The sequence below is a fragment of the Sapajus apella genome, unplaced genomic scaffold, assembly GCF_009761245.1.
Source record: "Sapajus apella isolate SASKATOON/1434 unplaced genomic scaffold, GSC_monkey_1.0 scaffold119, whole genome shotgun sequence".
Taxonomy (NCBI): domain Eukaryota; kingdom Metazoa; phylum Chordata; class Mammalia; order Primates; family Cebidae; genus Sapajus; species Sapajus apella.
Genome location: NW_022437059.1, coordinates 1,326,838 through 1,350,520, shown reverse-complemented (window position 1 = coordinate 1,350,520; position 23,683 = coordinate 1,326,838). Strand labels below are relative to the sequence as shown.

At 46.4% G+C, this 23,683-nt stretch overlaps 1 protein-coding gene across 13 annotated transcripts in view; it reads left to right on the top strand.

Annotated features, from left to right (window-relative positions):
- ARHGEF11 (Rho guanine nucleotide exchange factor 11) overlaps window positions 1–23,683 on the top strand; it is a 110,297-nt gene that overhangs the window by 73,736 nt on the left and 12,878 nt on the right. For 6 of the 13 annotated variants that reach the window (XM_032260699.1, XM_032260697.1, XM_032260695.1 and 3 more), the window contains 17 exons: window positions 1,007–1,052; window positions 1,674–1,750; window positions 2,911–3,048; window positions 7,484–7,558; window positions 7,777–7,878; window positions 8,981–9,079; window positions 10,582–10,624; window positions 11,920–12,016; window positions 12,194–12,316; window positions 13,222–13,245; window positions 14,409–14,553; window positions 15,189–15,288; window positions 16,066–16,095; window positions 19,354–19,480; window positions 22,874–23,053; window positions 23,143–23,190; window positions 23,413–23,600. In XM_032260699.1, coding sequence (XP_032116590.1) covers window positions 1,007–1,052; window positions 1,674–1,750; window positions 2,911–3,048; window positions 7,484–7,558; window positions 7,777–7,878; window positions 8,981–9,079; window positions 10,582–10,624; window positions 11,920–12,016; window positions 12,194–12,316; window positions 13,222–13,245; window positions 14,409–14,553; window positions 15,189–15,288; window positions 16,066–16,095; window positions 19,354–19,480; window positions 22,874–23,053; window positions 23,143–23,190; window positions 23,413–23,600 — 1,642 coding nt within the window. The remainder of the gene's footprint in view (window positions 1–1,006; window positions 1,053–1,673; window positions 1,751–2,910; window positions 3,049–7,483; window positions 7,559–7,776; window positions 7,879–8,980; window positions 9,080–10,581; window positions 10,625–11,919; window positions 12,017–12,193; window positions 12,317–13,221; window positions 13,246–14,408; window positions 14,554–15,188; window positions 15,289–16,065; window positions 16,096–19,353; window positions 19,481–22,873; window positions 23,054–23,142; window positions 23,191–23,412; window positions 23,601–23,683) is intronic. The other 7 variants (XM_032260703.1, XM_032260700.1, XM_032260702.1 and 4 more) reach the window with 3 other exon arrangements.

The following is a 23,683-nucleotide window of genomic DNA, read 5'->3' as shown; positions in this document are numbered from 1 at the left end:
GTGTGTGTGTGTGTGTGTGTATAACATATATATATATATATATTTAATAATAAAGATGATCTACTTTTGCTTTGAGAATATCCAGATTTTAAAAGTTTAGGAAACACAAATAAATTTAAACTGCTTCATTTTCTGAAGGACTTCTCATATTACATGGTTGACAGGTAGGAGCTCAGGTTGTGGACTTACACCGTCTGAATTCAAATCTAGCATCACTTCTCACCAGCTTAAAGACTCCTGGGCAAGTTAATTCATCCATAGGAGCCTTAGTTTCCTCATTTATAAAATGGAGATCACAGTTGTCAGAGTTAAAATATGCCTTTGACATGGGGGCTGGACATGTTTGCTGCTGCCACTGCCGCTGTCAGTTGTGCTATCAGGTGATGAGTCTGAGAAACTAAGCTTGGAATCTGAAGGTCTGAGCTCCAACCCCAGCTTTAGGGTTGACCTGCTGCGTACCTTGGGCAAGTTACTTAAGATCTCTGAGCTTCTGTTTCCTCATTTGTAACATGAGAGTAACATGCCTAAGCCAGGGCCATTGAAAGATTAAATGTGATGTAGAAAAGTGCTTTGTAAACAGCAAAGCACTATCAGCATCACTTCCTGCACATCCTGTAGCTCAGTCAGTCTCAGGCCAGTCTTATCTCCTCCTCAGAGATCTCCAAAGGTAAACCTTCCCTCGGTCACCTGCTTGAATTTTTTTTATACTTCTTGATGGTGAAGAAGTTCTTTCTTGTATCCAACCCAAAGTAAGGCACTCCAGGGTGGTTAGATAAAGCCAGCTTTTAGAATGTCACTAATGGTAAAGCTCCCTTTCCACCATTAGGGGTCATTGTCATCCTCAAACTGTGCAAATGAAGCAATATCTCTTCTAGCTGGGCATTTTTGAGGCAATGAAGCGGAAGAGGCCACTAATTGTAAGCAAATCAGGCACTGATTGGCGGAAGGAAACCATAGTGGGAGAGGTTCACAGAATTTGCCCACCCTGTGGGCCTTTCTGTTTCAGGACATACTTTCACTGTATGGTGACACCAGCCAGAGACCATCAGAAGGTAAGTCCCCCCATCACCTCTTTTTCCCCTGGCATATCTCTAATCCAGGTTTCTTACCTATTTCTCCTCCCCATGGAGCAGATTCCAGGAAAGAAAATATATTATGCCCACCCTCTGATAAATGGAATAATGGAAGAAAGCAGCACAAATACACAGGGAAGCTGGATACAACTTAGGCAGTAGAAATGAGTGTATAGCCAGTAGCTGGGACAGATAGGGGCCTGGAACATACCAGAATGAGTATGGTCCAGGCAGCAGCTTGACTGACAGCTCCTGGCACTAAGGAATTCCGCCAATACTTGTAAGAAGACATGGGTGGTGACCAGAAGAGGGTTGGGAAGGAGTGGAGGGGCAAAACTAGCTGTGAGAGAGAGCAATGGAGTCTTATTTCAGTGCCCAAGTGCAAAGACAGGTGAAAGCTAGATGTGAGGAGAGCAGAGGGGAGGTGTGCCAGGAAAGTGTTTGAGTCTGGGGGTCGTGGGGTGAGAGAACTGAAAGGAAACTGGTGAAAGAAAAGGTGGCAGCTTCCCTTCCTGCCCTGGGCACAGGTGCCCAGAATAGAGGCTCTCTTTCCCCTAGGCTACAGCTCCTTCCATATTATATAAGCTATTTTCTTCTCAGGCCGGCTTTCTCTGGATTCCCAGGAGGGGGACAGTGGCTTGGACTCTGGGACAGAACGCTTTCCTTCGCTCAGTGAGGTGAGTCCCAGCAGGGCAAGGCTTGTTCAAAACATGCATTTGGTATCCCTTCCCTTGCCCCAAGGCTCTACTGCCTACCGGCTGCCCTGAGGCCTCTGTGTGCCTCTTCCATCATGCCATTTCCAAGGATGTAATCACTGTGTTCTCAGTTCCAAAGCAGAAATTTCAAATGCACTCAACATGCAAGATTATCAAATCTGACTTCCATTTTATCATGGTCAACTCTATTATGTAAAGAGTAGGGTGGAGAGGGAGGCCACGGCATTAACTGTGGCAAGCCTTTGAGAGGGAGGGAGCAAAGATGAAATAACCTAAAACAGTGACTTGACCAAAAACACATTTCCACCTGTCCAGGAATAACATCATCTTAGATCAATACAGTGAACCCAGCCTATTCAAAAGTGGGAGTCTTTTTTTTTCTGCTGTGGATCTTTTTCTTCTAGAACAGCTTGTCTTTTCTGGAATCACTACAAGAATTTCAGGTTTTGCCTCAAAGGTTATCTCTTCCAGGTGTTCTCGGTTTGCTTATGCAAACTGTAAACTGCAGTATAGAAGTAGGAATGAGTGGAAGAAGTAGTAATGAAGTTAGCAAAATATTTGCTTAGCCAGAGTAATTAAATATGTGAATATGTGGTTGAAAATGTGTTAAAAAACTAATTTTAGATAACAATTGGAATTTTATTTTCTTACTGCCCTGTCCATGGGAAAATGATGAAATATATGTAAAAGGACCCGTATGTGGGAAAGTCATTGAGAAAGTGGAGTGGGATGGGGATCCTAAAGAATCTACATTTGACATTATCTGGAAGGCCACAGAGTTGGTGATGAAGAGCGTGTGCTGTGGGCTGAGGCTGCCTCAGTTAAGTCCAGGATATACCTCATGACTAGTTCTCTGACTTAGCAAGTCTCGTAACTTCTTGGAGTCTTAGTTTCTTTGTGTGAAAGTGGGACACGTAATAGTAACTACCTAAAAGGGCTACTGTGAGAATGGAATGAGATAATATGTGTTGAAGGGCTTAGTCTAATGCCAGGCACAGAGCAAGTACTGCACTTCCCTGAGCTGATGTTATAAGTATGGTTATCACCACCAACACCAAATGAGCTGAGCCTGAGGGTGTTCTGGACAAGGTTCCTTTTCACAGAATTCTCCGTTTCTCTAGTCATTGATGAATCGGAACTCGGTACTGTCAGACCCTGGGCTAGACAGTCCTCAAACCTCCCCTGTGATCGTGGCCAGGGTAACCCAGCACCACAGGCGGCAGGGCTCGGATGCAGCAGTCCCCTCAACTGGTGACCAGGTGAGTGATCCCAAGCCTCCCTGCAGTTTTCCTTTCTTCTTTTCTCAGAAGCAAGATTTGGAGGTGTGCGTGTTACTGGTACATGGTCTTAGATCATCAGACTGACCCCCTGCTTCAGCGACCCAAACTTTGAGACAGTCACTTACATAGAGAGCAAACAGGAAAGAAAGAGAACATGGCATAAATAGAAATACGAAAGTGAGGCTCAGTTTCTGTGTGAAGAGTGGGTGAATGTATCTGTAGGAAGTAACAGCTAAGGAGCGGATAGCTGGTCTTTCTGTCTGTATAGAATAGGAAATAGGTTTAGGCAGTGTTTCTCCAGGATACTAATTTTCATTTTCCCTGTTCCTTAGCAAAATCCTTTCTTAAACAAAATCTTATTATTTGGAACCCTAACATAGAAAAGAAAAAAACAAAACCTCAGCTTTCCTAGGACCTTTACTGATCAGCAACCCCCTGCCCTCAAGGGCACTTCCATGGAGCCCTAAGGTTCTGCAAAACCTGATTTGAAAGGCCCTGCTCTCAGGGGCAGAGCTAGATAGATCCAGGAGAGACTTCAGGAAGACGGGTTTTGACTCAATGCACACAGCTTGCAAAGAAGCTGGGCTGCCTGGCAATGGAGTGGACTGACTTGAGCGCCAGAGAATTGTCCTGTTGTTTTTCAGACACTGTCAACGGTGTCTAACAACGTTAGCATCTAACAATGTTCAGATGTCGTTAGACATCTAAATATTCAACATTCTACCTGTATAAGGTTACTTAATATTTTTCTTTAAGCCAACTCAGTTCTTTAAACTTAAATTCATCTTAAGGAAATCTGTCATTACCTTAAATTAAAACCAACATCACACACTATAAATGCAGAGTAAATGTAACACTAAATATAAGTTTAGAACCAAGTTCGTTAAATTCTACCTAGAAATATATAGAACAGTGTAGAAGAAAGCTGCCATTTATATTAAAAAGAGGAAAAGGAGCCTCTTTCTTAAGACCTTTCTGAATGAATATTTAAGAAACTGATGGTTATTGCCACTGAGGAGGGGAATTAGGTGGCTTGAGGATGAAGTGGATGGAAGACTTTTTTTAATGTTTACTCTTTGTGTCCTTTCAATTTAAAACTACATGATGTAAAAAATTACTAAAAAAGAAAAAAAAAAAATTTAAAACAAGCCGAAAAATAAATTCTGGCTCAATTCTATTGCTTGTCAAAGGCTATAATTAAGCTTGAGGCCTATTCTGCCTTGGTTAAAGGTATTAAAGCTATGCAGGCACCAGGCTGAAATTTTTTCTGGGTTAATCAAAAGGCTGGAATGAGAACTGAAAAGAAACTAACTTTCTTACAATATGAGCCAATGTTATTTAATGCCATGTCCATATCACCTAAGATCATTTTGACCCTCAACAAAAATCATCTCACTTAAAATCATCTTGAGTTCCACCTCCCACACTGGAAAACATTGGTGTCAGGAGTTACACAGGTGGTATTTTCAAACTGTGGGTTGTCACCTTTTGGTGAGTCATGATAACAATATTGAAGGTCATGAGTAGCATCTATTTCAATGAAGTAGAATCTAATAGCCTGGAAAAGAAAGTATCAGAATTCATCACATGTGGTTAGAGTATAATTTTGCGAAACTTCTGTTTTAATTACATATGTATATACTAAGTTGCAGTGAAAACATATTTATTAGAAGTTATGGTCAAAAGAGAGTTTGAAAGCTACTTTCTGGAGTTCTTTTGACTCTGGGATCCTATTAATCACTGAGTCCAGGAGGTCTTTAGAAGATGGGGTCTCTAAAGTAATTTGGATAAAGGGAGAGATGGCACAAGGAAGAAAACAGAGCAAACGATGGTCCTACTCTCTGAGCTGTCTTTGGTGGCACTGTGATTTTAGAAAACTCGTCCTCTCACCTTGGAGTTCAGGGTTCCAAGCAGCATCTTTTTTCTCTTAGAGCATTTATCCCTCTGCTGTTACTTCCCTACGCAGCTTACCTCAACTGTATATGATTTATCCCTGCAGGCACCTGGCACGTAGTAGCCACCTCATAATGTGTAGTGAATGAATGAGTGAATACTTTGGAATGGGAGTAGTCAATATTGTCTTCTGAGTGGCATCTTAGGGGAGAACTTATCCAGGACACAGAGCTCCTAAATTTCTTGAAGCTGAAGTTTCACAGTGTGATCTGTAGAAAAGAGGACTGTGGCCTAGGTGAACCTATTTTTTTTATAAAGCTAGAGTTATGTGGCATCAAAAGAAAATTCTAATCAAGAGCTACTGTGCAAAAGAATATGTGTGAGCAAGTTTCTCTGAACCTATTCTGGTTGGGCTGCCGAATTCTCAAAAAATAGAATTAAAAGACAACAACATATGATACTCTAGTTTTACTCATTGTATAAAGTTTGGTTATTCTTAGAATGTGGAGGGGAAAGGTGGGGAAAGGGATTTGATGGATATTAAAATGCCTAGTGTACCAGCTGCTGTACCAGATCTTTACAAAAAATCTCATGTAATCTCACAATCAGGAAAAAAGGTGGCCATTAGAATCTTCATGAGGTAAATGGGAAAACCGGAACAAAGAAATCTAAAGGAATGTTCAAGGACTAACCATGTTACTGTCAGAACTAGAATTCAGTTCTCCTGGGCCCCAACACAGGGCTCTTTCCTATCCTAGCCACTGATTCATTGCTCTCTCTACAACCCTGTCTTTGTAGAACTAAAGGACAAAGTTCAGGTTGCTAAGGGGTCAGGCATCTATCCTGTTCTAGGAGACGGTTTCCTTCAAGTGGCTCATAGAAGCAGGTGTGGAGTAAATGGTCTTGGAGCCCTTGTTTTCCTCTTCGAAATTTTTTCATCTTCTGAAAACTATTTAAATTGCTATTTTCAAGTGTTAAGAGTAAATAGAGTATAATTCCAGTTTCTTAATAGTAATAAAAATTAATAAACAGCAGAGGAAGAAAACCTAGACTTTCCATAAAACTGTCAGCAGCAGGGAAATGGATGCATAAGGACCTCTCACTTTCCGTTGTATCATTCTATGTTTGACCTTTTTAATAATAAGCATATTCTGCTTTTGTAATCAGAAAGAATAAGTATTTGTAAAGACCTTTTTTAACAAAATCCTCCTCCTAAACAAGCAAAAACCTAGTGCTTTTCAGATTTCACCAGAGAGCTCAGGAGAGCCGGAAGTGCTCGCCCCCCACCTCCTGGGGCTCTCGGACCCCCAGAGGTTCAGAGACTAAAGTGTTAGGAAAGGAGGATACTCGAGATGTTTCTGGGAAATACAAATACAGCACATCAGGTCTGATTCTGCAGCTTTGGGCACACCATTCAGTCTGTCTGGACCTCACTTTTTTCAATAATTAGTGCGTATTAGACTCTAGTCTCTAAGAAACCCTCTAGGCCACTCATGTGATTCACTCATTCTGTGATTCACTCATTCTGGGCATGGAGGCCATAAATACCCAGGAAAACAAAAAAGGGGTGAGGAGCATCAGAGGAACTGTCAGGAAAAGCCCCTTAAGAGTGGGTTAGAAGGGTATCATAGGCCTGGGTTAAAGGCACAAGCAAGCTGGGTGGGTTCCAGAAGCAGAGCTGTTGTTAGGGAATCACTGGAAATGAAGGAGATTAAATTGAGTGAGAAATAGAGTTGGTAGAAAAGCCTTGAAAGCTCAAAGAACCTTTAGGAGAAAAATGTGTATAGTGAAGCATCTGAGAAGCTTATGCAATACGAAGTCTCTCTCGTCGTTCCTAATCTCTGGCATATCCATCAGGATTAGGTTTTTATTTAAATTAGCATACGGAGGAAAGAAAGAAAAAGCCAGACTAAGAAATTTGGGTTTTAGACAGATAATGGGGATCTACCACAGATTCTTGAGCAGGCAAGGGAAATCATGCAAATGGTGTTAGAGAAAGATCAGCTACATCTCCATTTATTCAGAGAGGCAGAGATCTACTAGTAGAGTCTCTGACAGTTATTTAGCCAGCCGTACTTACTAGGTATAGAGTAACTGTTCAGTAGCGCTGTGGTAGACACTTCGTTTGGAGGGTGTAAGTGTTTGGGGTGGTGGCGGCTGTTAAGTCTGTTAAGGAAAACAGAACCCGCATCCCAGCAGTTCAGCAGGAGCATAGGCTCTTGTTTTGTTGACTGACAGTCCCTCCCCAGATCTTTTGCAAACAGGAAGAGAACATTTTCTCCTACTTCCCATCTTCATATATCATGTGACCAGGCTGCTGTGAATCTGCCCTGCCCCACCCAGAAGCAGTTGACTTCCTGCAAATGGAAATCATTTCATCTGTGCTCCGATTTGGGGGCGGGAGTGAGATGCCAGTGCTCACCAGACCCGCGTGTGCCGCAACTAAGCAAACTTCACTGAGGTGGCTGAACCCTCTGTCCTCCATAACCTCTCATCTCTACAACTTGACTCTCTCCCCCAGGGTGTAGATCAAAGCCCAAAGCCTTTAATTATTGGCCCAGAGGAAGATTATGACCCGGGTTATTTCAACAACGAGGTAACGGTTTCCTAGTTTTCTCCTTTCGTCATTTTTTGTGTGTGTCATACAAGATGCTCTTGACTAGAAGCAGTTTGACTAGCACCAGCTGTGAAGGGAACTTGGGGCGGGGAGCCGTTCTCTTATGAACCCAGGAAGGGGGATCACGTGGGAGCTAAGCTGGAACCAGTGTGCTGCTGTGCCCTGCCTCCCGTCACACTCATCCTTCTGCCTTGCAGAGCGACATCATATTCCAGGATCTGGAGAAACTGAAGTCTCGGCCAGCTCACCTGGGGGTTTTTCTACGTTACATCTTCTCTCAGGCGGACCCCAGTCCACTGGTAAGTCAGAAGCATCCGTCTTGATTGAATGCCTGCTGTGGTGAACAGAGAGAACCTCTAGCCTCTGTTTCTGCCCCCTAGCTGTTACAAGTCAGATCCATGGGCACAGCCGGGCACTTCAAGGACAGAGACAAAATAGCCAAGAAGATGAAACCTATGCAGAAGGGACTTTTCACTGTATGACACAACTAACTCACTACATCAGTTGTCTAGGGAGAAGTAAGAGGGCAAGGCCAGGAAAACTCATTCTTGATCAGTTCAGAACATCATCTTGGAGAAGTTGTTCTTCCTAGAGTTTTTTAAATGAAGGTAGATACAGACTGACTAGGGAGTTGAGACAGTAGCCCTGCGAGAAAACTTGCAGATGGCAAGGCTGAAAGGGTCTTCCGTGCGAAGATGATGACAAGAGGGAATGTGAGGGCATGGAGACCAGAGTGCCTGGGGACAGCACTCAGAGCCAGCAGCCTTCCCAGTTTCCTCCTTCTGCTCAGCTGCTTAGAAAGGAAAGGGAGATGGAGGAGAGGGGTTGGGGTTGTAGTCTTCAGAATAAACTTCCCACCTGGGACATGGGCTGCTGTTCTGTCTTTCTGGGGATACCATCAGAAGCCAGAATGAACAGCCATCCACGGGTATTCACTGAACACCTGTGTGCAAGTCCAAGTGCTGGTGACTCAGAAGCATTCCTGAATAAGACAGGGCACACCACAGAGAGGAGTAACACATGAACCCTTAGGAAACAAGACGTAAACAAGCACAAGATGCAAGTGAAATACCACGTGTGGAGAGGATGCGGAGTTGAAGATGTGCCCATGGGAAGGGAGTGGGGATTATTTTACCACAGGTTTCTGAAATAGTGTGAGCCCAGCTTTCTCAACCTCAGCACTGTTTTGAGCTGGAGAATTCTTTGTTGTGGTAGACTGTCTTGAGGCTTTGGGGAAATAGAGCTGCGTCGCCGGGCTGTACCCACTAGATGCCAGTAGCACCATACTCGCCCAGTAGTTGTGACAACTAAAAATGTCTCCAGATACAGCCAAATGTCCCCTACAGGGCAAAATTACTGCTGGGGGAAACACTGCTCTAACCCAGTTATCTCTCCTCCTAGCTTTTTTACCTGTGTGCAGAAGTTTATCAGCAGACAAGCCCCAAGGAGTCCCGAAGCTTGGGGAAAGACATCTGGAGTATTTTCCTGGAGAAAAATGCGGTGAGGCAGTCATAGATTGGATTGTAATTTTATTATATTCTTTGAACTACCCAGAGGCAGAGGAAAATTAAGCAAAACATTCAGACCAAACGGAGACATGTTCTTAAAGAGAAATCTAGGCTGAGAGATTAGTATCCTTGGATTCTGTTCCAGCGCCACTCTCAAAAAATCTCGCTGGACCTCTTTTTCCACATAGAATACACATTGCGTCCCTCTGGAATGTTTGGAGGAGGAGATTGTACCAGATTCTCTTTACTCTCCCCTGATTCAGCACCCTGGTTCCCCCCAGCCATCCCTGCCTTGCCCTTCTTCTGGGCTGAAGAAACAGAGGTCTAGAGATATCAGATGATCTAGATCAGTGAGGCAAGAGGAGAATCCTGGCTTCTGAAGCTCAGTCGGACTTGCTATTACTACCCAAAGGCAGGAGTCAGAGGTGGGAGGCCTCTGAGTGTCTGGGATAGGCAGCACCTTGTGCATTGGCACAGAGTTCCCAGGGGTGTGTCAGGGATCCCACGGGCAAGAACACTTCTGCCTGCAGAGGGCAACTGCCATCCCAGACTTTCTAATCTGATCAACTAAACTAATTCCAAGGTGACTTTATTCTTCTGGCAGTAAGCTGGTAGGGTTAATGAGGTTGGGGGAAATTGGTTTTTCTTAAGAGTTTTGGCCGAGCGCGGTGGCTCACGCCTGTAATCCCAGCACTTTGGGAGGCCGAGGCGGGGGGTTCACAAGATCAGAAGATCAAGACCATCCTGGCTAACATGGTAAAACCCCGTCTCTGCTGAAAATACAAAAGAATTAGCTGGGCATGGTGGCACGCGCCTGTAGTTCCAGCTACTCAGGAGGCTGAGGCAGGAGAATCTCTTAAACCTGGGAAGTGGAGATTGCAGTGAGCTGAGATTGCACCACTGTACTCCAGCCTGGGCAAAAGAATGAGACTCTGTCTCAAAAAAAAGAAAAAAAGAGTTTTATATTTGCCCCCTTAAATGGGTCTTGAATAGGGAGGTTAGAGCTGCTGGTTGTTCTCTCTTGGTTGTTTGGAGCCGCACCAGTACCCAGGTTTCAAGGACTTGTGTAGCAAAAGCCAGACACCATACTAACTACAAGGCTGGGTGACACAAGGCTAGCTTTCCCTTGGGAGTCGCGGGGAGGAAAAGTTCACCACATAGCCTAATGAAGGCTTTTCCCTTGCTGCTAAGTCAGCACAGGTCCACTGTTTGGACAGCATGCCATTCCATGTACCCTAACGGCCTGGAAATAAGAGTGGAAAAAACTGCATGTGCTGCTGTCAGAATATAGTCTCAGCTTGCTCTGTAACCTCAGACTCCGTTTCCCAAAAACCCTAGCCTAGAATTCAGGTGTGCAGTTGGAGAGTAATGAGAAGGATGGTGGGTAGATGTAGGCAAAAAGGCATGTGGCCAAGCCCTCCTCACCCTGCACACTGTTCATCTCTCTGGAGTGTACAGACCTGACCACTTCTGCTCCACACTTCTGTTTTTTAGCCTCTGAGAGTGAAGATCCCTGAGATGTTACAGGCTGAAATTGGTAAGTTGGCTCATTGGTCAGTTAGTCTCTGCTTGGTACCTTTCTTCTCCTGAGCTCTCAGGAGGCTCCAGTGGACAGAAGGGACATAGTTGCTGTCCTTGGGCAACCGTCCTCTAATAGGGGAAAGGACCCATAGGACAGTTGCTCCAGAACACTGCACAGTAGCTAATGAACAGGTACAAATGGCACAGACCCTGCCTAGGTGCTCACTCTGCCATGGGGAGCTTGTCATGGGAAGACAGTGGACTTGGAGTCAGGAGACCTAGGTTCATGTCTGCCACCCTTCCACATGACCTCTCTGGGCCTCCGCTGGCTTATCTGTACAAAAAGGAAATCAGACTTGATCAGGGATTCCTAAGATAGGTTGATTATCAAGAATCCCTTGGGGAACAAAAAATAAAGAAACTAGGGCCTCACTCCATCCTCCTGCAGAGTTGGAATCTCTAGGGTGGTTTTTCTTGTTGGTTTTTTTTTTTTTTTGGGGGGGGGGGGGGGGGGGGGGGGTGTGTTTTATTTTTGTTCCTTAACTTTTAAGTTAAGGAACTGACAGCAGCTAGCCCAGAGTAAGGACCCAGCAGGCTGGATGGTGCCCGGCTCCCTTCTTCTAATCATGAGAAGAAGAATTAAGCAGAGGCAGTCTAAGGTGATGTCAGCCTGAGAAGCTAATCACTAGCAGCTTTTTAGAGGACAGGAATTGGAAGCTGCATTTAGAAAGAGATGATTCGTGGGCGCATGTGACAGGGAGGAGAGCTTATGGACCAGGCAGAGGGTAAACAGAGCTTGCTCAAAAGCAGAGTGAGAGTGAAACGCAGCTCCCAGGAACTTAGCCTAGCCTGGGTGGGGATGGATGCAGGAACTAGAGGAGAGGCATCTTTCGGTTAATACTGGGGAGCTCAGGTTTCATGGAATGTGAAGTGCTTGCCTTTTTTAGCCTTGTGAGTTGCTTCTGGGGCAGTAGAGGGGAGAAAGCCTCTCAGAGGTCTGCACTTGGATGTCAGAATGGCATTTAGACACATCTGATGAGAGGGGCTTTAATACTTCTCTCAGTGGAGCACAGAACATCCAGAAAATATTTTTGTCCTTGCCCTGGACTTTGTATATCAGGATTCCAGTCCTGAATTCAAGAATGATCTGAGAGGTCCAGGCCTCCTCTTCCTTTAGGCTAACAGGGCAGAAAGCCAGCCCTTCCTCCCAGTGTCACAGGGAGCTGAAATGCCTTGAGATGCTCAGCAGAAGTGACCTTCCCCCACCCCCGGTACCCCACCCACTGTGCCTTCTCTGGTCTCCCACTGCAGACTTGCGCCTGCGGAACAATGAGGACGCCCGCAGCATTCTCTGTGAAGCTCAAGAGGCAGCCATGCCTGAGATCCAGGATCAGATACACGACTACAGGTTGGCCCAAGAGCTGCCCTCCCACCACTCACCTCGCACCTCTACCACTTGGCCCTTGCTCCTTCCCTCTGGGGCCTGCATGTGTCTCTTGTTATGTGTGTTTGCCTCACTCTTTCTGGGTGTCCATCTGTTGAGCATTTATGTATAGTTCCTTCTTTCTGTGTTTGTCTGGCTTAGAACGAAGCGCACTCTGGGCCTGGGCAGCCTGTATGGTGAAAACGACCTGCTGGACCTGGATGGCGACCCTCTCCGAGAGCGCCAAGTGGCCGAGAAGCAGCTGGCTGCCCTTGGAGATATCTTGTGAGTCTTCAGCTTCCTCCCTCCCCACTGAACGTGCCAAGCAGGTTGACATATTTTGTGGATCTGTTCTTTCAGTCTCTTGCGTTCTTCCACTTCTTGCCTGATTCTCCTGCCCCTGGAAGATGGGGAGTCATGTCCTCCTGCTGCATTGGTCAGGCTGAGGGCCGCAGGTGTCAAGGGTGTGGCAGAGCCCAGAACTCCTGATAGTCATTTGGTGGTTATGACAGACCATGAGCCTCCCGAATGTGATGAGCTTTCTGCTTTCCCCTACTGGTCCTCTTCCTGACCTCTCTCCCTTCCTGCCTCTAAGATCTTACCTGTCACAGTGAGTGAGGCCAGTGCTATGTGTGCCCAGCAGATAAAGTTCCTACAGGAGGCAGCTAGAAGTGGCTTAGTAGAAATTGAACCATCTTTCATTCATCCACATCAGAAACCTGAACCAGTGCAACATATTAAGGCTCTTCCGGCATAGCTGCTTTGGTTATGCATTCCTAGCCCCATTTTCTAAAGCGTCATAGGTTCCTCACAGACTTTGTGGGGACACTTCAGGCTTAGAAGCAAGTTTTTGCCTTATACTGCTTCTCTCTAAGTAGTTATGTGACCTTGGTTAAGCCATTCCATTCAAGTCAGATCCATGGGCACAGTCGGGCACTTCAAGGACAGAGTCAAAATAGCAAAGAGAATGAAATGTATGCTGTCTCTGCTAAGGCTGATATTTCAACTCAGCAAATATTTATGGAGTTCCTGCTGTGTACCAAACACTTGCACATCAAACGTACTTCTCTCCTTTTCCCCCACTAACCCTCCTTTCATCTAGGAAAAAACTTACCCTCCTCCTAGCGTCTGACCAGGTGACCAGCCTCTGTCTTTGCAGTCTGAGTCATCTGTTCTTTCTTTCATTCCAGGTCCAAGTATGAGGAAGACAGGAGGTAAGCAAGTCTATGATATGCATCTGCAGCTTTCAAGGTGGAAGGAGTGAGGTTGAGCTACTGTGCTTTCCATTTCTGCCAGTCACAGGGGAGTCCCTAGTGTTGTACAACCACGCGGGACCATGGTTCCTGCAAGGCTAGCTCTCAGGGGTCTGTGTGGCCACAATATAGAGGATCATGAGGCCCATGCCTCAATGGTCAGGGATCACTGCCTGGGCATGTGGGCCTGCTCCTCATTGGGAAGACACCAAGCTGCCATCGCTCCTCACAGTCCCATACCTGGCTGCAGCTCCTCTACCCAGATGAGCCACTTTTTTCCCTTAAATCACCTAAAGTGGTAATGGTAATCAGGAAGTCAGCCTGTTAGCAGCATCTGCAGAGGGGAGCTGGGGTGCAGCACAGTTCCTTTCTTGGCACATATTAGAATTTTTTTTCTTTTGCAAGCTATATATTTATCTCATTGTTTTTCATTAGCCAAGGTTAAAGTGAGTTTGCACTCCCTGAGCAGGCAAACTAATAGGGGAGAGAAAATGGGGTTAGGAGCCGGTTGAAGAGGGAAAAACAGCCAGAGCTGAAGGCTTGCTGCATTGAATGCACAGGGTGGATCATCATCCATCCAGGAAATTGGATACAAATGCATTTTTAAACACAGAGCTCTGGACATTTTCATTTGTGGCAATTGGAAGCCACTTGACAGCTCCTTTTCTGTCTCTTTTTCTCTGTACTGGGGATGGGAGGATGGTGACGGCAGTATACCTTGGCAGAGGCTGCTCGGCATTTCTCCCTTCACCTGGCCTCCCCACCCCTGCACATATGCCTGAGAGCATCAGCGGCCAACCTCAGCCAGTCCTCCAGGTCTGCCTATGACTTGACCAGCCAGGAAATTATTTACGTACATTTTAGGGAACTGGCATGTTCTTCCACTGACCATCATCTGCTCATGGGGAACAGTTCTGCTTAGGGAAAGAATTAAGACTTCTCCTGGGAGTCTTGCCAGCCCAGACTTTTAGCCAGCTTCTGCCTGCTCTCCCATTTAATTATTCTAGACTTCTCTTTGAATGCTTTGACCTATAACTACCCCTTCCCCACTCCACTGGGTGGTGGTGAAACACACAGGGAAGATAACTTGAGCTCTCTGATTTAAGACTGTTCCTCTTTTACAGCGCCCCCATGGACTTCGCCCTCAATACCTACATGAGCCATGTTGGGATCCGTCTTCGAGAGGCACGACCTTCTAACACAGCTGAAAAGGCCCCGTCTGCTCCTGACAAGGACAAGTGGCTACCCTTCTTCCCTAAGACCAAGAAGGTGAGGGCTGGGTGCAGTGGCTCATGCCTGTAATCCTAGCACTTTGGGAGGCCAAGGCCAGCGGATTGCCTGAGCTCAGGAGTTTGAGACCAGCCTGGGTGACATGGTGAAACCCTATCTCTACTAAAATACAAAAATTAGCCCGGCGTGGTGGTGCATGCCTGTAACCCCAGCAACTCAGGAAGCTGAGGCACGAGTATTGCTTGAACCGGGGAGATGGAGGCTGCAGTGAGCCAAGATCACACCACTGCACTCCAGCCTGGGCAGCAGAGCGAGACTCTGTCTCAAAAAAAATAAATAAATAAAAATAAAATAGATGAAGGTAACAGAGCTGTCCTAGAAAATACCCCCTCTTGGTGCAGTATGCTGTGCTGAGGTAGATCAGGAAAGCCATCTTGCAGGTCTCTGGCTATATCCCTCCACCTGGATATGGAGTCAGTGAGAACCCCCAGACTAGAGCAGCTCTCAGTCCCTTCCAAACCCAGGCCAGAGGTGAATGTACTCGTAGGGTACCAGCAAGAGTCAACTCTCCAGTTATTTGCGGAGGGCCAGCCTTGGGGAACAGTGACAGAATTGATTAGCAGCCACACCTGGGTATCGGGACCTCCTCCAAACCCCAATGTCTCCTGTCTCAACAGAGCAGCAATTCCAAGAAAGAAAAGGATGCCTTGGAGGACAAGAAGAGAAACCCTATCCTCAAATACATTGGGAAGCCCAAAAGCTCTTCTCAAAGCAGTGAGTATTTGGGGAGCAACAGCCTTGGGCATTCCTTGGGCAGGGACCTCAGCCCTTTTATATACCGGTATGTTGGCACAGGGCCTTCCAGTGTTTCTGGGAGCCACAGGCTTAAACTGAGACCACAGCTACTTTCTCCCCTTACCAAATCCAGTGCATCATCTCTGAGGTTCAGGCAAGTGTTTCCAAGCCAAGGAAGCCGTGCCGGTCCCTGGGTCTTAGTCTAGGAACCCAGAACAGTTGCTACCAAACAGCCATGTGAGAAACATCTCCCCCTGGCAAGGATCGCCCTGTGGACAGTAAATGCCCCCTTCACCTTCATCCAAGGGCCTATCATTTTTCCCAGCACACAGGACTGCAGGAGTACAGATGCAGGCGGGGGATGGTTGAGTCACTATTAGTAGAACTGGTCAGTTTGGGGACAAGTTTGGGACCCAGAGTTTCCCCTAATGCCATCAATGACCTAAAACTCAAGTGATCCTATCATTGATCTCTTCCCAGCATGGAGAAATTTGTCTGGAAATTGTTGTTGGCCCCTCCCAGTCATTACCTTAAACCCCCCAGCATCAGTGGGAATCTGTGAAGGGCAGGGGGTGGGCCAGCTGCCCTTTCTGAAACTGCTGCGCTGCAGGAGAGGGAGAGGGATTCTTTGAGATCAGCCTTGATTTTTGCCACTACCTTTTCATTTTCTGGCTTGATGTAACTTTTATTTTGATTCTTAAAACATTGATTTGACTTTTCATGGTTTACTTTTGTTTTTGTTTGTTTTTCTTTTAGCATTTCATATTCCCTTGTCCCCTGTGGAAGGTAAAAGGACCATTTTCTTTGGGTTTGTCTTTGCATTAGCATTGAGTTTCCATCTCCCAAATTCTGCCTTTTCTGTTCGTCTTCCCTCCCTTTCTTTCTCCTCTCCATTTCTCTTATGCATTGCTCCTTGTTGCTAAGCTGCTGTGTGCTGCAAACCCTGTGGGGGGTTGGGGAGGGCACCACCCTCATGCCACCTACAAGACCTTCTCCTAACCCAGAGTGTCAGGAGGCAGGGCCCCTTCTCCTGCAGGGACAGCTCCTCCTGGTAGTTCTGGCCAAGGCTAGACTTCTGCTTCCTCTGGCAGTTTTTTCACAGCCTGAGGCCTTTTCTCTATTATCCAGTCACATCTCCATGGATGAGCGTCCAAAAATCAGAGTTCTGTATAAATGAGAGGAATCTTCACACATTGAAGGGTCTTGCAGTGAAGCAGAGCGCCTCAGATTTTTTTTTTTTAATTTTTTTTTGGAGACATAGTCTCACTCTTGTCGCCCAGGCTGATGTGCAGTGGTGTGATCTCACCTCACTGCAAACTCCGCCGCCCAGGTTCAAGGGATTCTTGTGCCTCAGCCTCCTGAGTTGCTGGGACTATAGGTGTGTGCCACCATGCCCAGCTAATTTTTATATTTTTAGTAGAGGCGGGGTTTCACCATATTGGCCAGGCTGGTCTCGAACTCCTGACCTCAAGTGATCTGCCCACCTTGGCCTCCCAGAGTGCTGGGATTACAGGTGCAAGCCACCACGCCCAGCCAGTGCCTCAGATTTTTGTTTTTAGTTAAAATAATAATAAAAATTCTCATTTTTGAAGGTGATTTTTTTTTAAAGTAAAGTAGGAGTCTCTAACAATTTTTTCTCTTGGGTATTTTTGTTCATATCATCTACTTAAGCCCTTCAGTGTAGCACCTCCATCTCTCTTGACTTTTAACTGCCAGCACTGTGTAACCACGGCAGTGAAAAAAGAATGACCCTTAATGTATTTTAAAGGACCTAATATCTTCCAGAATCTATGTATTTAAAACATTAATGTGATACACATTAACCCACAAGAAGCTTAACGCCTACAGTGAAGTGTCACAGAATTGAGCAAGTTCATTTCCTATTAATAAGATCCATATGCATGCAATTGATTAACACTTTCTAGGTTCAACAATAAATATATATATATATAGAGAGAGAGAGAGAGAGAGCAATGGGATGCAATCAGGAAATTTGTTACTACAATTTATTTTATGTAAAAGTGGCAATGAAAAATATTCAAAATTATTTTAAAAGTTACTAAACTCCTAGACTCTTTGCCATGTTAAGCAGTAAAAATAAGGAATTAATGAAAAGAGTTTATGAAACAATGGGGAAAAAAGAATGGCCTTGAAATCCAGTCCTCAGTTTTGTTTTGTGGGGTTTTTTTGTTTGTTTGTTTTTTTGTTTTTTGTTTTTTTTTTGAGACAGGGTCTTGCCCTGTCACCCAGGCTGGAGTGCATGGTGTAGTCTCAGCTTACTACAGCCTTGAACTCCTGAGCTCAAGCAATCCTCCCACCTCAGCCTTCCAAGTAGCTGGGACCGCAGACATATAGCACCACACCTGGCTAATTTACTTTTGTCGAGACAGGGTCTCACTCACTATATTGCCCAGCCTGGTCTCAAACTCCTGGGCTCAAGTGATCCTCCTGCCTTGGCCTCCCAAAATGCTGGGATTGTAGGCATGAGACACCATGTGCCTAGCCACTTCGTTCTTTTTAAAAATGCATTTCCTTCTACCTGTTTTTCCCTGTTACTCTGGGTCATTTGGTTATACCAGATTTCAGGGCTACACCTGTTTCTTGCCACAGGTAAGGTATAATTCTATCTAGAGCTCAACTGGGCTTTTTCCAAGTGGCCCATGGGAAAGGGAAGAGGGGACTCAGCCTGTTGGCTTTCCATTATAGGATGTTCCCAGACTCCCACATCACCACCCAGCCAAGGCGGCTCAGGGCTGCGTCTGCTCGGCTGACCCTGGCATCTGCATGGCTTCAAGGCCCAGGTGCACATTCAGGCTGGGACAGGCAGATCTGCTCTAATCTCCAAAATGAGAGTGATGTTAGTAGCCCCTGTTCCTGTAATATGCACACACAGCCACTTACACAGTTTTAGAAAAATATTCCCTAGCCACTTGCCTAAAGGCTGTGGAGCTGTAGACTTTGAAGACAGCAGCTAAATGTTTTGGTTTTGTTTTGTTTTTTTTTTTTCTGTTCTCTCTGCCTTAGAAATTTTCTTATGAAAGTCAGATTTTGAGACAGATTTGTAAGTTTGTGTATTTATATTTATAAGTTTGCCCATGACTTCAAATGTCAGAATCTCTGAAGTCATGGGCAGGACTCTTAGCATGGTTAGGATCAAGGCCCAGACCCTGAGCTGTTAATATTGCCTCCCCATTTCCACTCATCCTTCCTGCTGGTCTCAGGCAGCCAGCATCTCTAGCCCACCCCTGTTCTAGTATCGCTGGGCTGGGCTGAGAATTGAGCTAGTTGACTTGAAGGTGAACTCCTTATCTCTTTTCCCTCCTGCTGAGAGCCATGCAACTCTGGGTCTGAGTTCTCCAGGGGCTCTAGATGGCATTACCTGTGCCTTTTCACTCTCTCATCTGCCCTGTCTGTCTGAACAAGAACAGCTCTCTTCTGCCTTAGCTTTGAAAGGGGGCTGGAGTTTGAATGCCAGTGAAGTCTTTCCTCTGTTCTTCCTAGGTCATCTCTCACAGTACTAGACAGTCTGATTCTGTAGTAACGGAGGCCAGAGAAGGGCAGAAAGGACAGGAAGGAGAGATAGAGAGAAACAGAAATAATGAACTCTAAAATTCATTTAAATTTGAGAAATGCCTGATATATTTTGGCAACATGGTCAAATTACATGTAGATGTGCTTTGGTCTTCCTGGCTATTTTTTTAAACTGTATGTGGCTCTTAGGAAAACCTAATCATGACTCTCAAGCAGAAGCATTATTGTAATAATATGAGAGCCAAAAGAACGTTTATGGAAAATAGACTTCCAAACCCTTTCATTTTGCACATGAGGAAAGAATAGACCCAGAAAGCTGGCATGACTGCCCAGGGCCACACAGCAATTTCATAGGAGAGCCAGGACCAGGGCACATCTCCTGACTCTTGGTCCGGTGCTGTTCTCATCCACGCTTGCTCATTGCTCTGTCTTCTGGGATCTAGGGGAGTCAAGGCCTGAGAAGCCATCCCTGAACGGCAAGCCTAGCATCCTTCATTTTCTTTTTGCTTCTAGTCAAACCAGGCAATGTGAGGAACATCATTCAACACTTTGAGAACAATCAGCAGTATGACGCCCCAGAACCTGGGACACAGCGACTCTCGACAGGAAGCTTTCCCGAGGACCTGCTGGAGAGTGACAGGTAGCAGTGGCTGGATGGGACTTGCCAGCTGTTCAAAGAGTGGGGCCTGGGTGGGGCTGATGCTAGGGTTTCATTCCAGCTACCTTACCCCTCTCCACTAGCCTCTAAGCTGCCTGTACAGGACTTCCTCCCCAGCCCCAGTATCTTCAGGAGTCACGTTGTGTGCTGGTGAGCAGGCCAGTAGGAGAGCAAGGAGATCCCCGACTTCCAGCCCAAGAACTACACACTTTTAAAAAATTCCCTTTGGATTTACTGCCTGATGACTCAGTAGCCTTCATCTAAGATCGAGCTAGATATTATAAAGCAGTTAATCAGGAAACCCTAAGTGACAAGGATAAGGAAGACTATAGTGGGGGCAAGAGGAAATCCTGAGAAATAAAGACCCAGCAGGCAAAATAAAGTCGTTTCCTGTCTGTATGTGAAAAAGAGAGCCAGAGATGAGGTTCTGCTGGGTACTTTAACGACAAGGAATATAACTATAGGCGTCATGTCCACCTCAGCAAAGAGAGGCCCAGTGGGTTGATTACAAATGCACTGTTTTTTCCTTTTAAGAAGGAAAAAGGGATTGAGACACTGGCATCTCTCATAGTCTCCTTCTTTGGTCAGGTTCTAACTAGGGTCCTTGTCTGGCATGAAAACATGTTCTTGGACTTCCTTGCTCTTGATTGTGGCATGACAGCAATCAAGTCATGTCTAAAATTCTACAGCCAACACTTAAAATCAAATGCCTGTAGTCAGAAGTATTCATGCAGATTATTTAAGTCACCTTCAAGGTATAGTCATGTGGTCTTGTAGCAGGGAATATGCTTGTGTACACTCAAGCCTGAGAGCCACTGAGGTGGAGTACAGGCAGGCGTGAAAGTAAGTCAGCACGTAGTAGTCTGGATATTCAAGCCATTTTGCCTTTGATTTTTTTTTTTTTTTTTTTTGAGAGAGGGTCTTGCTCTGTTACCCAGGCTGGAGTACAGTGGTGCAGTCATGGCTCACTGCGGCCTCAAACCCCTGGGCTCAAGAGATCCTCCCATCTCAGCCTCCTGAGTAACTAGGGATACAGGCATGCACCTGGCTAATTTTTTTTTGTTTTTTTGAGACAGTCTTATGTTGCCCAGGTTGGTCTCAAACTCCCGACCACAGCAGTCTTCCTGCCTCAGCTTCCCAAAGTGCTAGGATTATAGGCATGAGCCACTGCACCTGGCCTATTTTGCATTTGAAACAACTAATTGCCAGGCCCACACCTGCAATCCCAGCACTTTGGGAGGCCGAGGTGGGTGGATCACTTGAGGTCAGGAGTTCAAGACCAGCCTAGCCAACATGGTGAAACCCCGTCTCTACTAAAAATACAAAAATTAGCCAGGCATGGTGGCAACCGCCTATAATCCCAGCTACTCGGGAGGCTGAGGCAGGAGAATTGCTTGAAATTCTCCAGGAGGTGGAGGTTGCAGTGAGCCGAGATTGGCCACTGCACTCCAGCCTGGGTGACAGAGCAAGACTCCATCTCAAAAAAAAAAAAAAGAAAGAAATAACTGATTATCAAACCATGAGTGAAGCTTTCCTGCTTGAGTGCAGATTACTCCTTTCTGTTTATCTGAAGCCTTTTTTCAGCTTAACACTTACTTAACGATTTTGTTGTCATGAGAATTGACAGATTTACAGGAGGTAAAGGTTAGATTTGTACTGGGGGAAGATTGAGTTCTAACGTTAATTAATACACAAATTATGTGGTTCCTGTGGTAGCACATGATGTCATAGATATAGCAAATATTTTAAGATTATAAGACATCAACATTTTGAGAAAATATTTGGGACCATTTACAAACTTGCATTCTTGGCATTGTTAGGTAAATTTGCCCTAAGACATTCACTGGGATCCTAAAGTCACTCTAAGCAGAAGTCTTTGGATTTGATGATTATAAATTCATTGGCAATCTCAGAAGAAATAGTATTAGCAGTATGGTGGGTGAGTTTCTTGTAGATACTCAGCAAGTTTAAGATACCCCAGTTCTAGAAGGCGGTACCCTAGAAATTTTGGGCCAAAGCTAGATGATACACCCCACTTCTTGGTGGGAGCATTACTCGCTTCTGGGTGCTTGAAGGAAGGTGCTTAGCTCTGCAGCTCCAGTGACTCTCCTGGGTGTTTGTTGTGGTGGTACAGGGACCCATTAGGATGCTGTGAAAAGGGTTCTGAGTTAGTCTGGGCCGGGATTGTTCTAACAGAATTCTGGAGGGTGGATTTAGTAGGGGATCAGTGGGCAGTGTGTTTTCTAACCCTGCAGATAAACCCATCTCAGGACCCTAGGAGATGAGCTCCATTTTGGATCGTCTGGCAGTTTGGCCATGATGAATGGAGACCAAGACATTTAGCTCCTCATTGCAGCAACTTGCTGTGCTGTTAGGAGCTCTGCAGACATTTCCAGGCCTCCCGTGGTCCTAGAAGCAGAGCAGGATATAGATTACTGATAATATCAGAAAAGAGTCAGCCCAGCAGGGCCACGGCATGGGGGTGGAGGACCATCCTGGGGCGGTTAGGGGTCAGAGATGCCAGCTGTCTCGGGCTGACGCATGGCAGGACTCGACACTGCAACACCCGGTCATCAGCATCTCATCAAACCCCAAAGACACTCAGTGGCCAAGCACAGCCGGCCAAGGGGCGGGTCCTGCCCATCAGTAAAAAGGCCCCTTGAAGCACAAGCCTGTCTGCTCCTGAGAGGACATGGAATCTTAGGAAGGGTACTGTTAAGAGAAGAATGGAACTCATCCGCATCACAATGGGAGGGCTAGGAATCCTGCAGCAGACAGAATTTTCTGACAGGCAGCAGATAGAATTTTCTGACAGAAATTTCTGACAGTTGTGGAAAATCCTAAAATGAGCTGCCAATATAGTGACTCTGCTTTCCTCTTAAGACCTTGTAAAAGAGGGCCGCCTCAAGCAGCGTTGAAGGTGGGAGCTGACCCGTTCCAAAGCAAAGGCAACGTGGACTGGCCACTGGACGGCCCCAAGGGCAGGAAGCTGGTACCTTGTAGTCTCTGATGAGGGGCGATGATGTCCACCACCTTCCTGACAGGACCATGGTTTCTCGGGCCTCTGGACACTACAACTCTGATTTGCCCCAGGTTTCATCTTCCTGTTAGGATGCCTTCCTAATAGCTCCGGAGGAAGATGACTCTGTTCATCCATCAGGCTAGGCTGGGGAGAGAGAAGGAGTCTGTAGGGCAGCAAAAATGGCCTGTCACTGAGAAGCTCCTGCCGCCATCCAGGTGCCTTGGCCATGTTTGGCAGGGAGAACCTGCGGCATGGAGGCACCCGTGAGATGGAGCCGCAGTTAAGAGCTGGCCAGGATGTAAGCATGGCCCACTGGCTTCCCAAGTCCCAAAGTCTCTGTCCCTTCTCCCCAGTTCACGCTCAGAGATTCGCCTGGGCCGCTCTGAAAGCCTCAAGGGCCGGGAAGAGATGAAACGGTCTCGAAAAGCAGAGAACGTGCCCCGCTCTCGCAGTGATGTTGACATGGATGCTGCCGCAGAGGCTACTCGCCTGCACCAGTCGGCCTCGTCTTCCGCCTCCAGCCTCTCCACCAGGTGGGGAGGGCTACAGTGGCTGCACCCATGGTCATTTTGGGGGGTGGGCAAGGATAGAAGGTTGCTGAGGGTTGACATTCCCTCCACAGGTCTCTTGAGAACCCAACCCCTCCTTTCACTCCCAAAATGGGCCGCAGGTAAGTGATGGGCATGGTGGTGCCTCTGTTTGGTGTCTCCGTGTCCCAACCACACTTAGCTGCTCTCTCACCCGCAAGGGCTGGTTGGGTGGGTGTCTCCTCTTCTGGGCCCACTGGTTTCCCATGTGCATGGGGGAGGCAGGTTGGGCAGGAGAGGGAGGGCCAAACCCCCTGTGTGAGTTCTTCCTCCTGAGTGAAGCTGAGCTGCCTGTTTTCCCCTAGGAGCATTGAGTCCCCCAGCTTGGGGTTCTGCACAGATGCCCTCCTTCCCCACCTCCTAGAGGATGATCTGGGCCAGCTATCTGACCTGGAGCCAGAGCCAGATGCCCAAAATTGGCAGCATACAGTGGGCAAGGATGTGGTGGCTGGGCTAACCCAGAGGGAGATTGACCGGCAAGAGGTCATCAATGGTGAGAATGGGCCCTGCTGCCCGCAGCTCTGCTCACACAAGTGGGAACCACTGCCCGCAGCTCTGCTCACACACCTGGGGACC